The sequence below is a fragment of the Astatotilapia calliptera genome, chromosome 3, assembly GCF_900246225.1.
Source record: "Astatotilapia calliptera chromosome 3, fAstCal1.2, whole genome shotgun sequence".
NCBI lineage: Eukaryota > Metazoa > Chordata > Actinopteri > Cichliformes > Cichlidae > Astatotilapia > Astatotilapia calliptera.
In genome coordinates this window covers 12,914,729-12,938,582 of record NC_039304.1, presented here as the reverse complement: position 1 = coordinate 12,938,582, position 23,854 = coordinate 12,914,729, and the positions used below count along the sequence as shown (strand labels likewise).

General features: G+C 40.8%; 1 protein-coding gene across 8 annotated transcripts in view; it reads right to left on the bottom strand.

Moving 5' to 3' along the window:
• kcnip4a (potassium voltage-gated channel interacting protein 4a) overlaps positions 1 to 23,854 on the bottom strand; it is a 155,436-nt gene that overhangs the window by 37,673 nt on the left and 93,909 nt on the right. The window contains exon 1 of one of the 8 annotated variants that reach the window (XM_026161861.1): positions 20,669 to 20,871. The exons of 6 other annotated variants lie outside the window; for them this stretch is intronic. In XM_026161861.1, coding sequence (XP_026017646.1) covers positions 20,669 to 20,777 — 109 coding nt within the window. In that variant the 5' untranslated portion in view covers positions 20,778 to 20,871. Of the gene's footprint in view, positions 1 to 1,086; positions 1,962 to 20,668; positions 20,872 to 23,854 lie in introns of those variants that run through there. One more of the 8 variants, XM_026161860.1, reaches the window with a different exon arrangement.

The window sequence follows — 23,854 nt, the reverse complement described above, 5'->3', positions numbered from 1 at the left end:
GCGCAGGCATTCTGTAAGTAATCAGGCTCTGAGACGGCTCCGTGGAATATAAATCACATCAACAGGCAAACGGCACCCGACATGCCAGCCCTGACATCTGTATAATCTCACCGTCGCCGATAATCAATATCATGTCAGCTGCGCTTGGAGATGCAGAGCGAGGGGAAATCTGAGTCGCCAGTGTTTAGCGAGGCATGTAAACTGTTACGTCGGGCGTGAGGTTCACCATCCCCCCAACCCAAATGAAAACCCAGCTCCCAGGTGCTTTTGAAACAGCACAGCCAGAGACAGTCAACAGACGCTAACACGTCCATCTAAACACTCGTCTCAGGTCGGGTCAGGTCGGCTTTTTCCTGCTACTGACTAAAGCACATTATCGCCTCTCTATTTACTTGCTGCCCCTCTGAATATGCACCCACCTTTGATTGATTATTCTAATTACAGGTTAAGGTGTATTTACTGAGCAGCGTGTGCTGTTCTTCGGTTTGAAGTGCTTACCATAGTGCTCGACTTTATTTAACGAGACAGCTTCAGTAGGTCTAAACTGAACGCTTTCTTTTCTCATTCTGCGCTTGCCGAACTTCCCCGCTCAGTTTTCCTCAAGAGCAAAGTGAAATGCATGCACAAGAAAACAACAGAGGCTTCTAAGGTCTGAAATACAGAAATTCTCTTGCCTCTCAAATGTTTTGATGCTTCAGAAGTGACACCGTTTTGCAGCTCAAGACATTCCTCGATCTCATCACAAGCTCACGCATACTTCTGTGACATTTCCTTTGCTACGCATTAATTAGACCGTCTTTTTGTGCTTCCCACTCCTGTTTTGGCATAATGATTACCTCAGTTAACTTCAAAACTTTTCAAATTGCAGTCTTAGAAAGTTTCAGAGAACTTCGAGCAAACTGAGAGTGAATCTAATGAGTCGAGGGAGCAGACGTGGAAAGCTGAAAAGGTGAGACTGATTGAAAATACATCAGCAAGGCTTATTATAGTCTATCAGTGAGCAAGCTTTAACTTGTTGTGTCTGCCAACCTCCACCTCCCTCCACCTCCCTCCACCACCCCAACAACCTTCAAATCAGTGTCTTACCCTCTGAGAAGCTGATGAGCCCCAGAAGGTGCAGGAGCTTGATGGAGGCAAACACCAACACCACGATGCCCACCGTCTGTAGCCCCTCAGTTTCCCAGATCGCGTTCAGCATCACTCCCCCTTCTGCCCACTCCCCACCGCCATACCCGGACCCGAACCCGGAGCCCGAGCCAGCTTCTTCTACTTCCGGGCCGCCGCCGGGACCAGGACCACCATTCTCACCTGGCCCCGCACTCCAGTTCCCCTGCACCAACTCCAGCGCTACGCCGGCCCAAGCGCACGGGCCGGGTGCCCCCTGGCACCCGCCTTCTGCTCGCTTGTTCTCTAAATCCACTCTGGGTAAGGTTAAAATTGGAGATTAACAATCAGCAAGACTTGTCCTCAGGTTTGCGAGAAGCCTGAAGTCATTAAGGATGTTTCTGATTTCGAGAAGTCACTGAGAATTCAGGACGATCCTCTTCCTCTTCATTTCCTTCCCTCACAAACGAGGAGACCCTTGAAAGCCGGGAGAGCAAACTCTGCTGTTCTCTGACAGTTTGGAGCTCTCGCTCACTCTTTCAGGCGCACCGACTGCCTCGCTGCAATGTAAGGGAGGGAGCAGGAAAGGGGACGGATATGAGTGAGGGAGGGGAGATGGGACGGAGGCTGTGGGGAGGTGTGGTCCTAGAAGGCGCACAACCGAGCGGGAGCTACACATGTTCAAATTAACTTTAATCACAGGAGCGGCACAGCAAGCGTAACTGAATTCTGTCTGCTGGATAATTATACCATTAAATCAAGAAAACGGCATAATTCTGTGGTTATAGGAAAGACTGATCTTGGAGATGGGAGGCAAAAAAAAAATTAAATTGCAAAAAGCCGTACAGAGAGATCAAACTAACTTTTTAGCAAGGCAAGACAAAATAAATATCTCGTGGTTCAAAAGGAAGGAAAAAGAGAAAAAGCTGATAGCGTTCACTAGATAATCACCTACTTCAGGAGTAAAGAAAGCAACAAATCGCACAACTTTATTTAACTTAATCGCTTGTTTTTGAATCACATTTGATTGCGATGAGATGTGGCGAGCCGATAAAGAAAACTAGAGCGACAGAGACCGTGTGTGTCCAAGAGAGAGGCTGATGCATGCAGTCAGCGTTTGGAGCAAATGAGTGAAGACACCACCATCTACTGGTCCTGTGCAGACTGTAATTATCATACAGCACAGCATTCGATATTTATCCTGTTTTAACCAAAGAAAGAAAATTACTCCCATTTTATTTTGAAAATAATAAGCTTTCATGTTTCAGGAAATCAATGCTTTAACTCCAATAACTACAAGTTCAAAACAAGTAGAAAAGCCACATTGAAAGCTTGTGCGTTTCTGTGAGTTATTTGCGACTGCAAACACAATTTCACTGCACTCTACTTGATTATTTTGACTCAGAATGTCCCTCTGCCGTGTAAGCTGTGAATCAATTTAGAGTAAAGTCCGCCATATATCACTGATGTAAATGCACAAAGCCAACTTGATTACAATCATCACAACAGGATATTATTTTGGCACTGTGAAAGAAACCGTGTCTCACCGCTTACTCAATTGCTCTATGATAAATAGCCAGTGTGACGCAGTGCTCTTTTCCAGTGATGGAAAAACGCGCACTCATCCATTTACATGCGGTCCATCTGCCGCTGCTTTTTCTTCAGCAACACAGAATGGAAAGTAGGAGATGTAATTCCATGGTTTTTTTTTAAATTCTCTGAATAATTTAGCATGATGCTATTTGAAAAAGAAAATAATATTCAGCAGACATCCTGCTTAACCTGAATAGCCCAGAGCATTTTTAAAAAGTCGTTGGTATGGGAGACTTGTCCTTGCAAAGTGAGACATTTGATGAGGACTGAACTCAAGGATTATTTTGTATGCAATAATTTTAAAAATGTGTATTTATTTGTATATTTGTATTTTGGGTGCGCTGTTCTGAAAACTGAGTTAGAGCAAAAAGTGCATCTTTAGGCAGTATAATACAGCATGTATTCTGTAATTACCTCGTGCAAAAGAGTCTACTTTTCTTTTCCAAACATTTAATGACTGCAAATATCTCAGTTGCTCTGTGTCTGGATCAGCTTTCTATGCTTTTTTTTTTTTTAAAGGAAGATTTTTTTTCCTAAGTAACATATTCAATCATTGCTTTTATCTGTGTTTTACTTAAATCCATCTATTACAGACACTAAAAGAACAGTCAGATGCCATTATTGCACTACACAGCTTAGATAATAGCAGATAAAATAACTGTTGTTGTCAGATCTAGATGCCAGCAGTTTATCCCATAGTCTACAATCTATACATATATTTTTACTCTGAATTTGTTGTGTCCAAATCACAGGTGAGAGGATAGCAGACCAGTTAGTCCAGTCTTTTAAGTGGTATTTTCATACCAACTGTTTATGTTGGTTTAAGCTGAAAACCTCCAATGATCCGACTCCACAGAATCTCTCAGCTATACAAAATCCCCACGTTAAATCCCCCACATCAGTGAGCAACGTCATTGTTTGCATTCATACTTTTGTTCTGGTTGACTTTCATTGCTCTGAACAGCTCTTTTTGGATTTGGAGCTCATTAAATTATGAGGAGAAGTTAATTTCACTGAAATGCACATTTTCGAAGTATACACATTGTCAGTGCTTTAAAAACTGCATTTGTGTAGTGTACAAGGGCAAAATACGATATATACACACACACACAAGCAAAAATGAATGACAACAACTCCATGAATTTAGGCATTTAGACACGGTCAAGCTGACCCCCTGAAATTCAAACTGAGCCAATTCTGAGCATCAGAATTTAAGAGATTCTGAATGTGGCATGGTTGTTGGTGTCAGACTGGCTGGTCTGAGTATTTCAGAATGGGATTCTAATGGGATTTTCTCACAAAACCACCTCATTGTTTGTCTATTTGTTTTTCAGAAGTGGCCCAAAAAGGAGAAAATATTCTGTGTGTGGAAGTTCCTGGCTCTAAAAGCCTTGTTGGTGCCAGAGGTTAGAGGAGAATGGCCAGACTGCTTCACGCTGATAGGAAGGCAACCTCATGGTGCGGGGCGATATTTTCTCAGCACATTTGGGTTCCTCGGTGCCAACTAAACCCCACAGCCTACCTGAGTGTTGTTGTTGACCATATCCATCCCTTTATGACTACAGTCTACCCATCTTCTGATAACGGCTCGCAGCAGGATAATGCTTCATCTCACAAAGTTCTCACAAATCATCTCAAACTGGTTTCTTAAACACGACAATGAGTTCACTGTTTTAGTTCAGAGCCATTTTATTAGACTGAGTAACCAGTCTCAGTCTAATAAAGCACCTTTGGGATGTGGTGGAATTGGATATTCTCATCATTCATTACTATGATGCATAGTTACACTTCTGGAAGGGGACACATCAGGCTGCAGCTGTTTTGTACGACAGTGTAACATAGTCCTGATATTTCATAGTTTTGGTAAAAGTTTCCATTCTCGGTAACATCATTCCAGTTTTCCGTAAAAATGCACCAACAATCACTTTAATGTCTCCTTGAGGTCAAAGGCAGTATCAACATATTTCCAATGTTAGTTTAGCATATTAAGCCAATCAAAGTCAATAATACACATTTATGTGGAAGAATTACAGGTTCAGATCAGATTGTATTGGTATCAGTATTGCTCAGCTTTCACATGCAATTTATGAAAAATCAACTAACCTAAAAGTTTAGTTCTTCAGTGTCTCCTGACAACTCACAGCAGAGCTGCCAACATGTGGGCACTGGCACTGCCTCAGTGAAGCCACAGCCACATCACAAGGCATTCAACGGGCCAACAGAGGCTTCACTATCCCCCTTTTCCAAAATCATGGCTTGGCTTGCCAAACACTTCCCAGAAGACCAATAGTTGATGAAACAAGTAGGAATAACTGTCCAATCATAACTTCTCTCCAGCATACAGATACCATCTTAAAACCATAAATTACTAAAGCTGTGAGGGCGGAGGTGAGACAAATGAGAAAAGTAGTAGTGGGGATTTTGTGGCATAAGCATTCACTCAGCTATTATCGAAGCCATGATTCTATCAATGGTGCTGACAGATAAATATTACACTCCACATCTTGCTCAATTAATGTCACACAAATTCTGGACAATCACCACTCTAAAAACTATTACAGGATGGCAGGTCTGACAGATAGAAAACCTGAAAATTCTGCGTTTATAGACCTGACAAGAATATTTATCTTCGCGAGACTGAGATTACAAAATGATTTTATTTCGATATTGGAGAAGAAAATGGAAGCTGTGGAAAGCTGACACTTCTATCATTTGAAACAAAGGCCTGAGGGTAAAACACAGCTCCCTGAATGAGGCTCTATAGAGCTGCTCACAACACTAATGATTCAATAACCTGTTTGAGAGCACTGAAATGTTATTCAAGGAATATTACATTAAAGACCAATAAAGATGCCAGCTGCCTCAATCAGACATAAAAATATGAAATTATCACAAGGAATAAGAAGCCTTTCAGCTGTAACGTGAAAGGCTTTCTATTAATGTCATCGGGACTATTTAAAAGTCTTGAACCAACCCTCATTTCTTTCTGCTTTCCTACAAAAATTGGAAATAGGCGGGGAAATTTATTGCAAACATACATGGGAATACAATACAAGGCCAAAACAGAATTTGTACTTTCCTAACGAACTTCAAAGTCCATATTTGGTATCATATATTAATAGTAATTCACATTTGACCACCTTTATTCTCAACAAGCTTCCTTGTCATTTCTTTAAGTCATCTTCAGGAATAGCTCTCCAGGCTTCTTGAATGACATTTAAAGTTCCTCTTTGGATGTTGGCTGCCTTTGATTCTGTTCTCTGTCAAGATGATCCAAGACTACTTCAATAATGTTGGGGAGGCCAATCCATGACTGATAGGGTTCCACTGTGTGGTTTTTCTATTCAGGTATGCTTTTACTGCACTGGCAGTGTGATTAGGATGAGTGATCCATCTACCCTCATCCATTCGCTTCCGCTCATCCTTCTCAGGGTCGCGGGGGGCGCTGGAGCCTATCCCAGCTGTCGGACGAGAGGCGGGGTACACCCTGAACAGGTCACCAGTCTGTCACAGGGCTAACACACAGAGACAAGACAACCATTCGCGCTCACACCTATGTGAAATTTGGATTAATCAGTTAACCTATCCCTAGGGCTGCTCGATTATGGCAAAAATGATAATCACGATTATTTTCACTGAAATTGAGATCATGATTATTTGACGATATTTATTTAACCCTTTAAGACCTACCATAGAACCAAGTCCGCCAGAGCTTATATATATTTTTTTTACATGCTGTAGTGCCATTTGTGGGAGCATTTCAAGTTGCTATACATCAATACAACTGTTATAGCCCATATTTTAATAATATGTATGCATTAAGTCCATAGTAACTACATTAATTGCAAACAAGTGCAATAAACTACAAAAAAATTGAAAATCGTTTTTGTTTTGTTTACATATATTTCTACTTGGAGAAATTTAAGAGGTTTATCCCTCAAAACTTTAAATACAAAAAAGTTGCAAAAAATAGTTTACAACAACAGGAAATTTATTTTGAGTGTCTTCATAGTTTTATTTTGGAGATACAGCAATTTTTATATACTGCAGGAAAAACAAAAAAAAAAACAATCCTAGGATGCAAATTTGCAAAGAAAACAGCACGTGCATCAAAATAAACTATTTCCAGCAGTGCAATTCGAGTTCTAAGCATCCCAGCAACTATTCAGAAAAGTATAGAGTCAAACATGACTTATAAAAACACTAGTATAAGTATAGTATAGTATAGTTTTTTACTTAAGGCCTACAAGTAAAAAACTACATTTTCCGCAAAAATGACACAGATTTTTGCAAAGCTTTATGTGGAAGGAAACTGTGACCGAGGACAAGCTGATGGCATAAGATGTAAGTACAACTCCTCCGGTTTCATATGCAAAACAAATTATTGCGCTAGCTTACGCGGTTCAGGGGCCCGTTCTTCGTACGTCGCTTACTACATCCAAGATCAAATGACACATCCAAGATCAAATCATCGCGCTAACCGTGAGCTCGCTAATCCGGTTCCCCGAACACACCTGCTGTTGACGATTACTACAGCTGGACGCAGGAATGTGACATCACTGGGTGTCGTAAAAGGGGCTACGCATCGATAGTAGAAACATTGATCGGCAACCCGCTGATTGGTCGGCGAAAATGTCGAAGGGGCGTGCTCGGTATTTTCCGGCAGCAGAGCAAGAACTCATGAGTGAGGGATTTCAGGAGTTTCAGAGTTTAATTAAAACGCAAGAGAACACTGCAAAGGCTGCAAAAGCAAGGAGAGAGGGCTGGCAGAAAGTTGCTGACAAATCAAACTCGTAGGTAATTTAATAATAATAATAATAATAATGGATTGGGTTTATATAGCGCTTTCCAAGGCACCCAAAGCGCTTTACGATACCACTATTCATTCACTCCCACATTCACACACTGGTGGAGGCAGCTACGGTTGTAGCCAGGCTGCCATATCGCGCCATCGGCCCCTCTGGCCAACACCAGTAGGCGGTAGGGTAGATCTATCATATGACACTATATTGTCCAATATCATATGGCATTATATTATATTATAATATGTTATATTATATCCCCTTTCACATTAGAGCCACAACAGGACCCACAAGAACATGGGAACAAGTAAAAGTGGAATACAGGAGTATTCTACAGAATGGTAATATTTATCTCTTAGATTGCTTTGCGTCTCTTGGCAAGGTAATACTGGCCTGTAATACTCTGTTAGTTTGTTCATAACAGCAACCAAGAAAAGGGCAGAGGAAAAAAAGACAGGTGGTGGTCCTGCACCCCCTCGTCAACAAGTTGGTTAAGTGAATAATACCCTCACGGGAATATCGATATCTCTCAATGAGCACACTGTCGCGCTGAGCTAAAGGATCCTGTCTGTCCCGCAATATACGCTGAATTCTGAGGACTCTCCTTATCAATCTTGCACCTTCCGCAATGGGTTGGTCGCGTATACGGACAGGACATGGCTGCGACAGCCTTCCCAAATCCACCTTCGCTTTTATAGCCGTGGTCTCTCATCTTGATTACACGAAGTAATTTACAATTACTACTCTGAAATATGAATTACATCTGTAATAATCACATACATGTAATAGAATGTTAATAGTACATTTCCCTTTTTTAGGAAATGACCTGTATGTATCTGTGTGACATCAATAAAAGGATCAAGTGCTGCATTATCTTTAGTTACATTGATAATATTTATTTATGGTGAAACAGTGGAAAAATATCGCTGTTGCTTTCGTATAAATGAAGCGGACATACCTGCGTGGCCGCGATCTAATCCTGTTTACATAAAGTAAACCTGCTCGGGAGCAGGTTTACGCTTACGGCTCTGTTGCTATGACAGCAAGTCCCGGATGAGCTTCGGGGAACCGACTGATCCAGGATCACGCGAAATCGTCAACAATCTAATCCGGCTAACCTACTTAGCGAGGTACGAAGAACGGGCCCCAGGTTCTACAGGGATTTAAAAATAGTTACGCAAAACGGAGTGTGCTGCTCTGACCGGCTTTAAAGGGTTAACAATAACAATGTATTGAATAATGACTTTAAAAAATAATATAAAATAGTGTGCAAATACTGATAACAGTGCAAATGTTTGCAATATAAGAAATAAATGAAAAATGTAAACATCTATGTTTAGTCAACTTTGCAGTGTTGCTCTGTGGTGCAGCTACTACATCGTAGCAAAGTTTACACACTGTCTACTTGATCCACGTCTAACTCCGCCAACCCATAATGTTTCCACACCACTGAAGTTTTTTTTTTTTACCTCTTTTCAACCAACGGCAGTCACTCTCCTCTCCAAATAACTTCTGCTTAGCTTTCCGAGCTTCCCTCGGGTCCTCTTAATTGTTGTGACGCGTGTTCGAAATGGAGAGCGGTGCGCTTGACTTACCACACGGAGCAGCGCGAGAGTAAAGCATGAGGGAGGGTCTAATAATCGGCTCAGTCATTTTTAATGATCGTTGAAAGCCCAGATCGTAATCGTGATTAAAATTCGATTAATTGAGCAGCCCTACCTATCCCCACTAACTGCATGTCTCTGGATGGTGGGAGGAAGCCGGAGTACCCGGAGGGAACCCACGCAAACACGGGGAGAACATGCAAACTCCACACAGAAAGACCCCGGCCTGATGGTGGAACTGAACTCAGGACCTTCTTGCTGTGCAGCAACAGTGCTAACCACCGTGCTGGATGAGTGCTGAAAAATTAAATTGCTGTCAATCAGATGCTTTCCAGATAGTATGGTAAATGGTTCCATTGGGTTTTTTTTTTTTTTATCTGGGTACTGTATTACTGTAATGGCAGTGTGTTTGGAATCACTGTCATGCTGAAAAATGAGACCATTGCCAATCAGATGCATTCCAGATACTATTGCATGGTGATGGCTGAAATTGAGTTTCAACCCATAACAGAGCCCCCACTGTGTTTTACAGATGGCTGTACACACTCATTGCTATACCTCTGTGCTGACCTCCTCTGTACATACTGACAGTAGTTCAAACCAAACATTTCCAAATTCAATAGACTGCTCCATAAGGCCTGCTACCACTGATTTTCAGTCCATTTCTTCTGTAATCTAGCAAATTTCATCTTTTTCTCCCTGCTTTCCTCGGCCACCGTGAACAGTAGACGGAAGAGCTGATAGGCCAGATGTAACGCAATAAGCTTTGTGTTATTGCAGCAGGTGCTTTGCTGAGTTGTCTGTTATGTGCAGACACAACACTGGTCCATCCTTAGAGTTAGGTTTTTGTGTTTGAATGATACACAGGTCAGTGTCAACTGACTTAAAAAAGAAAGCCTGGAGAATTATTGCTTGACTTTAAAAACAAACAAAAAAACCAAGTTAGCTCCTTGAAAACAAAGTATAAAGCTCAAGACTTTAGCAGAGCAATGTATGTTTAATGACAAAGAGCATTTGAAAACTGTGCACATCTAAAGATGTCTCCTTTTTTCCCTCTGTTGAGCCACAGATGCCAGGGGATGTGTGTTTTTGAGAAAGACTATGGCAAAAAAAAACCAACTATTATTTCCTGTGCTGTAGTTTGGCACAAAGGAGGTGTGCAATAATTTCTCTAAATCAGTTCACATTAAGTGCTTTTAATTTGGTAGTTTCTAGTTATTCCTTCTAATTTTTGAGAACCATACAAGAGACATGTGCCTGATGACAGCTTGCACCAACCAAATCCCCACATTCATCATTCCTTCACTGAGAGCTTTCACAAAGACCTTGTCCAACCTCTATAACCTTTGTTAGATAGCATCTTTGAAAAGAAAAAGTCTGAAATGTCAAGCTGCACTCAGGTCTGGAGATTTGCCATGTCCAAATTTCTTATCTGCGATCAGGCAAGACAAGTCTGAGTGACAAACATGCAGTCCTTTTTGTTCATTTGCCGCTGTAGACTGATGGACACTGATCTTGGAACAGATTACATATTTTTCTCACTCACTTGCTGCCCACACGTCTCGTCACTTTTCATGCTCAGTATTCATAAGGGGAGGATCTTATCACGTTTGGTCTGGGCAGAGTGGATACGAAGGACAGGATCGACAGTACAGGTCACTGAGAAAGTCTCGCGAGCTTAAAGTGTTTCCTGTGTACATGAAACTTATGCACCAGCCAAATGGACTAAAATTAAACAGTAGCCTATGTGAGGTTTTTTTCTTAAAAGATTTTACCCTTTTTTCCCCCCGCACAGTCACTGCGTATGCATACCAAACAGGCCCCCAAGAACAAAATTCCCATTAAAAACTGGACATGTGTTATCTTTCTTAAGCACACGGTGAGCCTTGGTGAAAATACAAGACCAACAGCAGAGAAACTGGCTTCGATGTAACCGTCATCAATCAAAGCTACACCGATCGGTGGATGGGAAAAGAGGCGAAGATGAGATTGTCCCGCTGTTTACAGATCAGCTTAGAGAACAAGTGGATGATATAATTAGGTGACACCTGCAGTGATTTGCTCAGGCATGCAGAGCAGCGTTAGTGTTTGGGTTATGTGTTCCAAGGCACATTAAAATCAGGCTGTCATATTTACAGAGGCAGCGCCTGTGAAAGGGTAGACAATTATGAGCCGTGAACCAGGGAAACCCTCAGTGAAGCAGCTTGTGCAATCAACCATGGAGTGCTGTGGGGTGACTGATATTGAGGACTTAGTTTGTAGAAAGCACACTCTGCAAGGTGCGTGCGCATGCATGCATTTATAGAAATTTGCAATATTTAACCCTTTCAACCTCTGCATACACATTGTAACTGTAGGGAAGACAAAAATGACTGTTTCAGACTATATATAGGAAGTGACAATTCATTCTGTCTACTGAGTATAATCCAGGACTCAAATAAATGTGTATTTATGTGATATTCAGCAAGAATTCAACAAGTCAGCAAGTGCATGAATAGTGTACAGAATTTCATGTTACAGTATTATGCAAAACTCTTGAGCCACCCCTCATTTCTTTATATTTTGCCTTCTTTTTTAGAGTGCTTGACCAATAGTTCTCCAGGCTCCAGGCCCTTCACTTGATCCAGCTGCAGGTCATTGAAGCCTTATTAGAAATTCTTTCAGTGGAGGCGTGGATGTCAAGAAGCCATTCTTAAGAAAGCAATACATGGAAAATTGCTGAGGTATGCCAGATTACACAAGAACTGGACTGAAAATCAGTGGGAACAGATCTTTGTTGTCAATGCATCAATAAGAGTTCAAGACAGAAGTACAGCAGTGAGTGTCTGCAGCCATCTGTAAAACACGGTGGAGACACTGTCGTGGTTTCTGGCTCTATTTCAGTCAGTGTTGTTGGACAAAATTGATGAAGTTTTGAATGTAGAAAAGTACCATAGATTTTGATCCACCATGCAATACTATCTGGAAAGTGCCTGATTGGCAACATCTTCATTTTTCAGCATGACGATTATTCCAAACACACTGCCAAGGCAGTAAAAGCATACCTGGTTAGAAAAACACACAATGGAACACTATCAGTCATGGATTGACCTCCCCAGACCCCGGACTTCAGCATTAGTGAGGCAGTGTGGGATCATCTTGACAGAAAAAAAGGCAGCCAACATCCAAAGAATCGCTTTGAGTGTCCTTCAAGAAGACTGGAGAACTATTCCTGAAGTCTATCAAATCTCTTATCTAATAAAAGCTTGTCTTTATAGGAGAAAGAGTTAAAGAATCCACAAGAAACCTTGTATAGGAGGGTTCAGACAATGTTGTAGAATAGAGGTGGTCATACCAAAAATTGAATTTCAAGCTCATAAAAATTGAACAACTTTGTTTTAACTTACATATAGTATCTCCATTTTTTATTTGGAAATTTCAGTAAATCGATGCACCAATTTTCCGAGCAAGATATGAAGAAATGGGGGAGGGGGGGACAAAAGAGTTTTTGCACAATACTGTAAGCTCACATCTACCTAAAGGAAATGCAAGAAATGAATACTCTGGGATCTGATGCATTTCCTATGGGCTGTAGTTTGTTTTTTGATCTGGACCTTATTACTTGTTTTATGTCTTTTTGTAAATGTCAAGTTAAATTACTCAACAACTGATGTAATATGACTGTAGTAACATTGTTCTATTTTAGAGATGGTATGTTTGAGCTTTTTATTTAGAAAGAAATGCAGAGCTGCGATGTGGCGTGATGATGTGCACTGCTGTACTGAGCACTGTTACACATGCAGCACATGAACAAGAGAAACTGTCTTTATCATCATTCTGAGTTGTTGGGTGGTGGCAAAAATACATCTGTGTATGTGGAGACACCATCAATCTACCTTGTCTTTTTTTACTACTGCAGGTATGTGAGTCGGGCTTTTTGGTTATTTTCTGAAATATGGGTGTGTGTGGCCTCAGCGACATTCACAGGAAATGCGTTTTCCGCTACCAACTACATCTGCTGTGCTATGGCGATGCCTCATCATTCAAGGTTGGATGGCTAGTAAACACATACGCTCGTCCTCCCCCATTTCCCCACCTGAATCAGTTCTGTCCGGTCCAATTCACCAACTCTGAAAGTTACAAACATGCCCCAGGAAGCCCTTACTTTTAAAGGTAATGAGCCAATTCAGAAAGCAAACCTTACTTGTTATACGCTTTTGCATTTTAGTGGATTGCATGTTTCACCGTGTTTCCATGCAAAAAAACGAAAAAATGCTAATTCTATCCATAGCATGGTGTCAAATAAGGAAGAAAGGGAGAAAGACCTATAAATTGCTCAAATACTTGACCAACCAGATCATAAAGGATGCTGAAATTTAGCTCCAAGAAACAAAAGCACAATAAAAGAAAAGGCAACGTGTTGAGTGATGGGTCGGAAATTCCCTTTGGAGGCAATAAGCCTATAAATGAAAGACATTCATTTTCTCAACAAAACGGCAGCCATCTCTCTCTACAGCAGAACCACTAGATCTTTATCAAACTCCCAATTCATTCCACATGATTAGTTGTAGTGAAGGGAAAGGTCAAAGGTATTGTCTGCAGGTGGACAGTAATACAAAGATCCAGACAGCGTGCTACAGGAGATAACATTGAACTCCTCCTTTCTGTACCTCTGCAATATTAGCTCCTGCGCGGCTATCTGTTGGCTCACTGTGGACAACACGTGAGGCCAAAGAGCAGGACTCGAGTTGTCTTTGCACAGCCAGCCTGTCATCTGATTTATGATGCACCATCCTTTCAGCAGCAGCAAAGTGCCAGTCAAGCTGAGCTTCGAGTGCAAAGGTCGATGGAGAACATGCATTAGCAGGAACAGTAAAAAGAGACCAAGGGTGGCATAAAATGGCAGACAGAATACAGGACGGCTGGAGCCACTGTCCAAAGGATGAGATATGACGAGCACAGTTCAGCAGAAAGAAAAAGATGCTGAGAGGAAATCGATATAGAAGGCTGTTCCTAAAAGGAATCATCAACGTGGGTATAAATTTATTTAGCAGGATGTGGAAAAGTGATGAGTAGTGCATGAGCTATTGTGTCAAAGCACTGCAAATACTAAACTTTCTGGGTTATAGAGAGCACGCATTGTGTTGAAGCTATTAAGCGCCAAATCAAATATTTATAGTACTGCTGAGTTTGCTACTCAAACAGACACTGATTTGATGGATCGTATCAAAGCAAAAACACGTGAACCCAGTTTATATTCAACAGCAAGACAGAATGAGGAGACTGAGCTACTGAATTTCAGGTTAATGCTTTTATTTCCTCCTCTTCTTTCAGTCGTGTAAACTTAACTGGCTGACACTCCGGGACTAATTCCCGTGTTTGCTTCAAAGTGTAACTTCATTCACCTGTAATTAGAAATAAACTCTGATAAATGAGTCCCAATAAATCTCATATCCTGCGTTGTGAGTTCGGTAGAGACAACTCTGGCTAGGGATGCTTAAAACCATCTTTGCACTGCTGCATGCTGCAGGGCATGCATGCTTTATCATATTCCTGATTCTCCAATTAGGAAAAAACAAATACAAACAATTTACTTTTGCCCTGAAAGCCAGGATAAAATAATTATGCCATAAAGTATCTAATGAAAAAATATCTGTATTAAATAAACATATCCACTTAATATTCCAAGCAAGGGGATCTCCTGAGGCGAAGTTTGGTTGAGGTGTTAATAATCTCGCACTGCTAAATATTCTGGTATTCAATACAGCTTCATTTCTAGTTAATTGTGTCGAGACATCCCCTGCCATAACAGTATTAAATGTGAGGAAATAATTTATGAAAGCTGTTTGGTCCACAGATCAGATATCATTTAGCAGCGGAGCATCCAGTAGAATAATGTTTTATCGAACCCAGAGATACACTTACAAATCAAAAAAATGTTCATCGTGCATAGCGAGTGATTTAATATCACGGGCGAACATGAACCGGAGTTCATTGCTGAAGAATTTCCTGATAACAGTGGGCTGTCACAGTGGCACAACAATAAATAGCACCACAAGCAGGTACTGCGTTATATTAGGAGGTGGTAAAATTATGTGAGAATGCACAAACTGAGAAAACTGCCACAACAACAACATGAAAGTGCAGTTAGTCTGCATTTTTCATGAGCTTATTCGTCATTTCTGGGAATAAAAAGGCTAAATAAGCAACAAGACCACTATATCTGCTATATTTTGGTAAAACCATAATCCGAGTTAGCACTATAATCTTGTTACAGTATACTGCAACCAAATTTTTCTTAACTTGCTTTAATTTCCTATTATAAAATAATTGTGCCAATCTGTTAACGAAATGGCTTGTGTGTATTAGGGAATAAAACTTGATTTAGCTTTAACATTTATCATGAGGCTTTTATCAATGCCTGAAGGCAAGCATGTAATGATTGCACTGAATATAATCCCCTTCATACAGTTCTACACTGTGCACAGTCCACTATAATTTATTAACATTTCAGTGTGATAATGAGCTTTTCCTCATGTTATTGTTGGAATCAATTCATAATTTTACAAAACATGAGCATAAACTCGGACTATTTCCCACAACGTCTCCCTCTCCTTACCCCAAACCCCTGCAGATGGCTGCCCCTCCATAATCCTGGTCCTGCTGGAGGTTTCTTCCTGTTAAAAGGGAGTTTTTCCTTCCTCCCGTTGCCAATTGCTTGCTCATAGGGAGTAGTCTGATTGTTGACGTTATGCATCTGTTATTAACGGGTCGTTATCTTACAATGTAAAGCACTTTGAGGCAACTGTTGTTGTGATTTGACGCTATATACAAACAATTGAATTGAATCAACCAAAAGCAAAACCCAAACACGGAACAAACAGATATAAACATTCAAACACAAATGTGTGAAAGGAGGAGCTAGGGTGGAGGTGGGTTGCAAAGAGGCTTGCAGATGCACAATGAGATTTACCAACTGGATGAGTAAAGGTTCCATGTTCTAAAACGTCTACGTAAAAGGAAGGAGAGGTGATTTCTAAATGTTCTGCATGCTCCAAAAAGGCTTAACTCTACTTTTCCTTAATATGTGAACAGGTTCCAAAACCAAAGACCAAGCTTAAGGCTTTTAGTTGGAAAAAGTAGATTTTCAAGAGGAACATGAGATTATACTTTGTTTCCTCATGGAGGCCATACAGATTCCAGCACTTAGAAGCATTTGTTTCTACATACAGCTCAGCTCCAAAAAAAGCTTAAACCTCATCTTCCCTTTTACAAATGTGCCTGCAGGATGATCCCCAAAACAAATGAAAGCATCATACGTTCATGATTTTCCGAATCAATCATTAGTAGCTCTCTCATTGCAGAGATTGATGGCAGAGTAAAACTGAAGCCTGTGGAATCATCCCTAACAGAGTTTAATTCAGCAGAAAGACACAAGACACAACAATATTTCTCTCATACCTGTCTGAGGCTCTGGGCTATTATCCAAAATTATAATAAATTGCAGATTTTTTAATATTCCTCCACTGAATAATATAGGACTAGATTTGTGAAAAATATGTCGAGAAAGTAAGATGAAGGCAATAAGGAGCACATTACTCATGCTATGAAGGGGACTAAATGTTTTTTTAAAAAGAGAGAGAAATCTTACATATTCCACTTTATTTAATGTGCTCTATACAAACATGAGCCTCCCTTTGCTTTGTGCCCACATTTTAAAAGTTAATAACTGTCACATCCACATGTGCTGTTCTAACAATATTTAAATGCTTTGTATTTTGTTTAAAACTCACACTGTAGTGTGCTACTTTAGGTTTTACATTTGGTTTCAATTTGAGTTTAAGTGCCCTCCTGGTGTTTCATTTTCTATCTACAGAGCTTTATTACTGCACCCACTTACTACATTACTAGCATTTATATGGTTGCGCTGCACTTTGTTAGGTTGGTGTGCAAGTGCAAGATAAGACAATTTATGTTCTTCTTACCAATTACTGCCCATTAAATCACACAGCTGGAACTGCTGGAAAACGGAATCCGCCTGATAGATACTGGTTTGTTTTTACTAGAGAACCTGGCTTTGCCTCTAGCTCCCAATCCTGGACTCATTAGTACTGAGTGGTGAGGCTGACTGTAAACTCTGGTTCCCTCTGGTGGCACATCTGCTAAACATGCACGTCAAAGAGAACATTTTTTACATAGGTTCAACTGTAAAACCACATTAAAAATGTGAGCTTATCGCAGAGAACAGTTATGGGCTTTTTAATGGACTGGAACTACTCACAGTGGTGTAAACATACAAATAATGTACAATAATAACTGTTCTCTGTGTTTATTATGTTGACAGATTCTCTGGTACACAAAACCACTGTAATAAAAGCTACACAATGTAATAAAAAACACACATAAACAAAACACATTATATCTAAAAGCCGTGTCATGGCAGCTTGAATGCCAGTGATTAAGCATCTTTATGTATTTTTTTCCCCAAACACAGTACTGTGTTCGTTCGACTCCAAGAAATCATGTTTTATAATGCAGCCAAGCACATCAGAGCACTCGCTTAGCAAATATTATTAGGATGCAAATACATGTCCTCTCCATTCACTATAGACCAGAGTAGTTTCCTCTGTAGATAGATAGATAGATAGATAGATAGATAGATAGATAAGATAGATGAGATAGATAGGATAGATGGGATAGATAGATAGGATAGATAGATAGCATTAATAAATAACATGTGCACTTTTGTTCTTCTTTTAGCTGCTGCCTTCAGGGGTCGCTACAGCGCCTATCTGCACCATTCACCATCTCTAGCATCCTCCTCTGTCACACCAACCCTCTCCATGTCCTCCTTCACTACATCCCTGTGGTCTTCCTCTTTTCCTCATAACTGGCAGCTCTGTCTTCAACATCCTTTGAGCAGTATACCCACTATCCCTCCTCTGTACATGTCCAAACTAACTCAGTCTTGCCTCTCGAACTTTGTCTCCAAACTGCTCAACCTGAGCTGTTCCTCTGATGAACTCGTTCCAAATCCTGTCAATGAAAACCTTAACATCTTCAGCTCTGCTTCCGTCTTTCTGTTTGTGCCGCTGTCTCCAAATCATACATCATACATCTTTCTGTCTCTTACGCATCATCAGTTGCTCTGGATGGTTGATGCCAGGTATTTAAACTTACCTACCTTCACCAGCCCTTCCTGTCTCCCTCTTATTCACACATGTATTCTCTCTTGCTTCAATAAACAACATGTACACTGTAAATCTTATAATCTTGGGACACAGTCTGCCAACCCAGCAGGTGAGACCTGTGGCATGAGGGGTGCACTGTGTTCAATGAAGGTGAGAGCATACATTATTCCATCCAACACATGAAAATAATTTGTCCTCCTGAAGTCTAAGAGTCTAATTTACACACGGTAATGGCTATGGCAGCATGTACTGGCAGTGTGTTTACAGAGTCACAGCTGATGAAAGCCACACCTTCAGCAGCAGCCATGTAAATGGCTGCCCTTGTCAGCTGTCACGTCCCACTGCACTGGTGACACACCGCTGTCACTCACTGTCACACCACTGAAGAGAGGCACAGACACTGAAAAGAGCCATTTGGGTCTGGCTGTGTTGCGAGTCTATTTTTATCCAAAAACCATCAAGTGGGAGAGTGCCACAGAGTAATAATCAGCTCTACAAATTCCTGATATATTTCCTGGTTTATTGTTGGCTTGGTTTTGGAGAGAGCATGTCAAGTTAAAAAAAAATCAAGTCCTTTGTTTTGGTTGGACCTTTGAAAAGGCACTCATACGGGACACTTCTTTGCTTTTATGACAATAATTTTCATAGCAGACTTTTAGTAGAGGGTGTATGGAATCATCCGATTTCAAAGTGCTTTAATTTAGCAGCTGTTGAAGGGTAACGATTGAAACATGTTAGAAAGAGCAGCTTACACATAAGTAGCATTACAAGAGCAGCAGCTGCAGTAAGCGTGGACACAAAAATATGGGATGAGTTTGACTATCTACCTGCTGGTTTTAAAGTTATTTTAAAGTCATATCCCTGAATTTGATTTTTGGTGACATAAATCATCTCCACGTTTCTTTAACAAACCTAAAAATACATTCTTTCTTCTGATTGGTTGAGTTCAGTATCGACCACAAACAAACTGCATGGGACATAAATGGGATTTTCTCACAGTCCCACGTGTGAATGTGACTGTTGCTGTTGGCGTGCTTCAACCGGGTGTTCGTGTCATGAAAAACATGGAGGGAACATTAAAAGTACAAGTGGAACGAGCAAGTGCTTTTAATTTTGAATTGTCAAACGTTGGCAAACATTGGTCCAACACTGGCAACCGACTGCTTTTATCCTGGCTGGTCTGAAGATGTTTGCCTTTCGCAGCCATAAGGCAAACAGCTTGGCAGCCTGTACAGTAAGTGGAGCTCATAAACAACAGGTGGTCTTCTGTGCCGGAGAGACCCAGCTCCTCAATATTAGATTCACACTTTGGTGGGAAAGATTCAGCATGGCACCTTGACAAATCTCCAGTGGGCGAGGGTTCAATCATTGTTCCCTCCTAAGCCAGGAGAAAGCGAACACCAAAAACAAAATGAATCATGAAGCAAAGGCATCTTTGAGAGTAGCCGCAACCAACAAGAAAAATTCAGATGAATATAAATCACTGCTTTTCTACTTCAGTACCTGAATTAGTGAAAACCTTTCATCCTTAAAATGACAAAGAACAGGATTTCATCTGGATTTGAACCCTTTACGTTTCCAGCTAATGAGAGAAAAGCAAATGTCACTGCGGCAGTTTAAAGCCCCAACTATAAATTCCAGGTTCTCAGCACCAGAATGAAATCCAGTCCTCATCATCATCATCTCTCTCTCTGTCTCTCTCTCTCTCATTTGGATAAATAAGTTAAACGACCCACAGATGATGCAGGCTTTCACGCCCAATTAAATTTAATTTCAATTTAATAAACAAACCATCAAAGTGGAGGCGCAAATGTCAAGAACCCACAAAGACTACCGGGTGTAAAATGAAATCCTAAAATTACACTGAGACGCAATGAAAAGGAATACAGTCAAATTATAATATTTGGATGTGTGTGATGTGTGAGTCATCACGACTGTTAAACCAATTAGCGGCAAAGTCAGGTGACTCAGAGAGATGCAACATATTCAATTAAAATAGCTTGAAGGGCGGACGCAGAGGCTGTCGAGGACTTCCGTTTGACGAGCAACAGACAACAAAGTTGACCTTATAAAGTCCACAGAGCACAATCACACAGCGAGGAGACAGTAACATCCATCTGAGCCTCTAAGGCTCACACTCAGCCTGTAGCATTAGGTCTATTTTCAGGACATTTGCAAAAGGAGTCAGACTTGTATTGTATATTGCTCAGTGTCCACTATCACACGTTTTAACCATCAAAACACAAACATGTCAACATTTTTAAAATCTATGTAAGAGGACCTCCACTGTTGCACAGCAGGTAGTCTTACTGTAATAAACTACACTCTGCTTTTACAAACTTTCAGCAACAAGTGGTTGAATGCCAGGACAGAAATGATTTAGCTGTTCCCTTACCATCATAGCCAGATTCCAACAAACCAAACTGCTCCAGCACCTTAACGAACAGGACCACAACCACGAGCACGGCGATCATTTCCAGTCCCTCCAAGTTCATAGTCAACATGTCGGACAGGTCATAGGGTGCCCATGGCCAACGATGCAGAGCTCAGTGTTCAGCACTGTCAGCAGGCCATTTAACTCCACTTAAGAGCCCTGCATCTCTGGCTCTGATGAGAAACCGGCACAAGTCAGGGAGGGAGGAAGGGGGAGAAGAAGCACGTGGAAAAGAAAGGGGGGGGGGATAGAGTGGCAACGCTAAAGATGAGGGGGCGTGAGGAAGTGGAAAAAGAGGCAAGGAGGGAAGGGCGAGGAGAAGGGATGAACCTGATCGTTGTGACAAAGATAAATAACAGACAGAAGGGTAAAAGAATGAGGAGAGACGGTGAGCCACCAGTTGCTGTGGGATGTGAAGCACTGATTACGTTTAGGTGTGCCCACATTTTTATACACTTTTTCTTGCTAATGCACGAGAGACAATCGTTACCTGTCAACATAATCCTAATTTTACACACAAACACGATGGATGGCTAATTTAATCATTAACACTCATTTCTATAAGCTTCAACAATAGACTACATACAAAAAAAGGTAGGTTGCTTTGCTCTGTTCTGTTTTGAAGGCTCAACTATTTACCAGCTAATGCTAGCTAGCATTATCAGGCTGCAACCGTCAACTGTGGTTGTGTTGCACAGACAAATATCAATACTAGTGCAGACCTTGTAAAAGGTTCCAGTAACACAAGTCAAGAAGTCTCAAATCACTGACTTCAGTGTCTCTGCAGACAGTGACACTGTCACTGACACCCAGTCAAAGTGGCCATAACCTAATTCTCACAGTTTGAAATGTTGGGTTACAAAGGAGATTAACCCTGCATGTAATTTCTCACACAGAGTCGCCCGATTGTTGGGGTTTCGCTCCATTATTGTAGTGTCTTTACTTAAAACACTATGAGGTGACCATTGTTGTGATTTGGCACCATATAAATAAAACTGAATTTAATTAAAAATTTAGAGTTTTTGTGGATTAGTTACTGTTAGTTACTTTCATGCTCTTGTTTTTTTTTTTTTTTTACAAGTCTCTTTAACATGTTTCCCAGCCATCCCCAGTGTTTCCCCTCATGCAGAGTTGATTTGTATATTTGTGTGTGTAATACTTTCATTTGTCTATTACTTCCTGTTTTGGCAGTCATCTGTTTCCTGTGTCTTGTATTTACTCATTATTCTCATTGGTTTCACTTGCTTCTTGTTACCCTTCTGTGCCCAGTCCCCTGATTAAACCGTTGTGTAAACCATAAATAGTTCTTTGTCTCTGTGGTTGTGTACCTGCCACATGTGTTTGCTCTCGTCGTGTGCCTCTGGCTATAGTTTGCTTTTCCATTTTGGACTTTGTTTTTCGCTTTGCCCTTTGGATTTCATGTTTTCCTTTATGGACTTTTGCAACAGCCTAATTAAACGTCTTGCCTTTTGTATAACCCCGCCTGCCTTTCGAGTCTGTGTTTTGGGTCCTCGACTTTTACACAGTCTGCATAATCTGCAGATTGTGACAGAAGGTCTTGACCTTTCTTAAATGCCACTTACGAAAAAGATAGCATGATAGAACGATGAACACGGCCACAGTGTGCTTCGCTTTCTAACCCATGCTGCAATCATTTATGCGACTGTCTTTAATAGACAAAACTTTTCTATAAGTATCGAATTTGCGCGATTTTACTCTTTTTTCCCTTTCCCTGAACAAATTAAATCAGTAGTTTAATAATTAATTATAAAGGACTATCCAAAACACCTGTGTAAATTAGAGGTGATATCAGGCTTAATCAAGGCATTGACAAATCACAAATACTTGCCACAATCGAGTGAAATGTGATACTGACAAGCTCAACTAATCAAAAGCAGGAAAAGCAGGTTCAAAACTCAAAATCAGCTTAACCCAGAGTGATTGTCTGAAAATCATGGCAAATCGCTCTAGTGATTTTCTTGACAGAAGAAGACTGCAAATCACTCAAGTGATGATGTGAAAATGTTTTCCGTCTTTTCTTTTTTTCAAACTCTGTTAAGGAACTAATAGCATCGTTGATTGAGGCGAGACACCAGAGAAAGTTGGCAGGAGGACTGATGAGTGTAAAATGTCAGCTCGTGAAAAAAACAACAACAAAAAAACAACATGTGTCTGACCTCACCGTCACCTAGACTTTAAATAAAGAGCAAAACTATAAGGGACGGATGATAAGCGAGAGGTCAGGGAGAAAGACAACACTGCAGATGAGAGGGCTTTGAGGTTTCTGACTGCGGTCAGCAGTCAATGAGGTCAGAGTAAAGTAATCATCTGGTGTCTCCTGATTCTCTCAGTTCATAGTTGTTGATATTGTTTGTATCGTTTCCCTATTTATCAATATACGATATTACTTATTAATCCAGAAAACAGCCCAATTCCTTCACTAACGGTGAGTGAATTCCACAATTCATAGTGTGACCTGAATGTGTTTTTAAAATAGGTCATGCAAACTTAGGGCATCAAGCTGCTAAAAACTGATGAAAGGAGCAAGCAGCTTCTGTCAGATTTTCAAGATGAGCCAAAAAGTGAAATAGTTCTTTCCATTCAGAGCAATAGTCACAACTGCCTGGTGCAGAACCGCAGAAATATGATCCTGCCTAGGCACTTTTTGCATGTTTAATTAGGAAAAAAAGTGACATGGTAGTTTATAATTAAAAGCTGCTCCAGAGATAAGGTCCCTTACACACCCTCTCATGGATGGGAGTGATCATTTCCACATTTAATCTTCGCAGCCCGTTGGCTCAAATGAATTGTTAGGACGCTGTTTTGCCATGGAAACAACCGCTCTCTGCTGCGCATGCTATTGGGCAGCTCGTTTATCCCACTATCACTTACTTTCCTTTATTTGTGGCAGCTGGGTAAGAGCCAAATATAGCTCCCAGGTCTTGTGTGTTTGTGTGTGTATGTATGTGTGTGCACTAGCATGCTGTCTCTGGACATGAGAGGACTGGTAACTGTGTAGCTTTCAGAGAAAAGGGATTGTAAAATTGGTGAAAAGAAGGTGTGACAGAAGCCTCAGTGACAAAAGCTGTACCCCGACATGAAGAAAAAGAAAGTGTTTTAATCTGGAATTCAATAAGATTTTGCTCC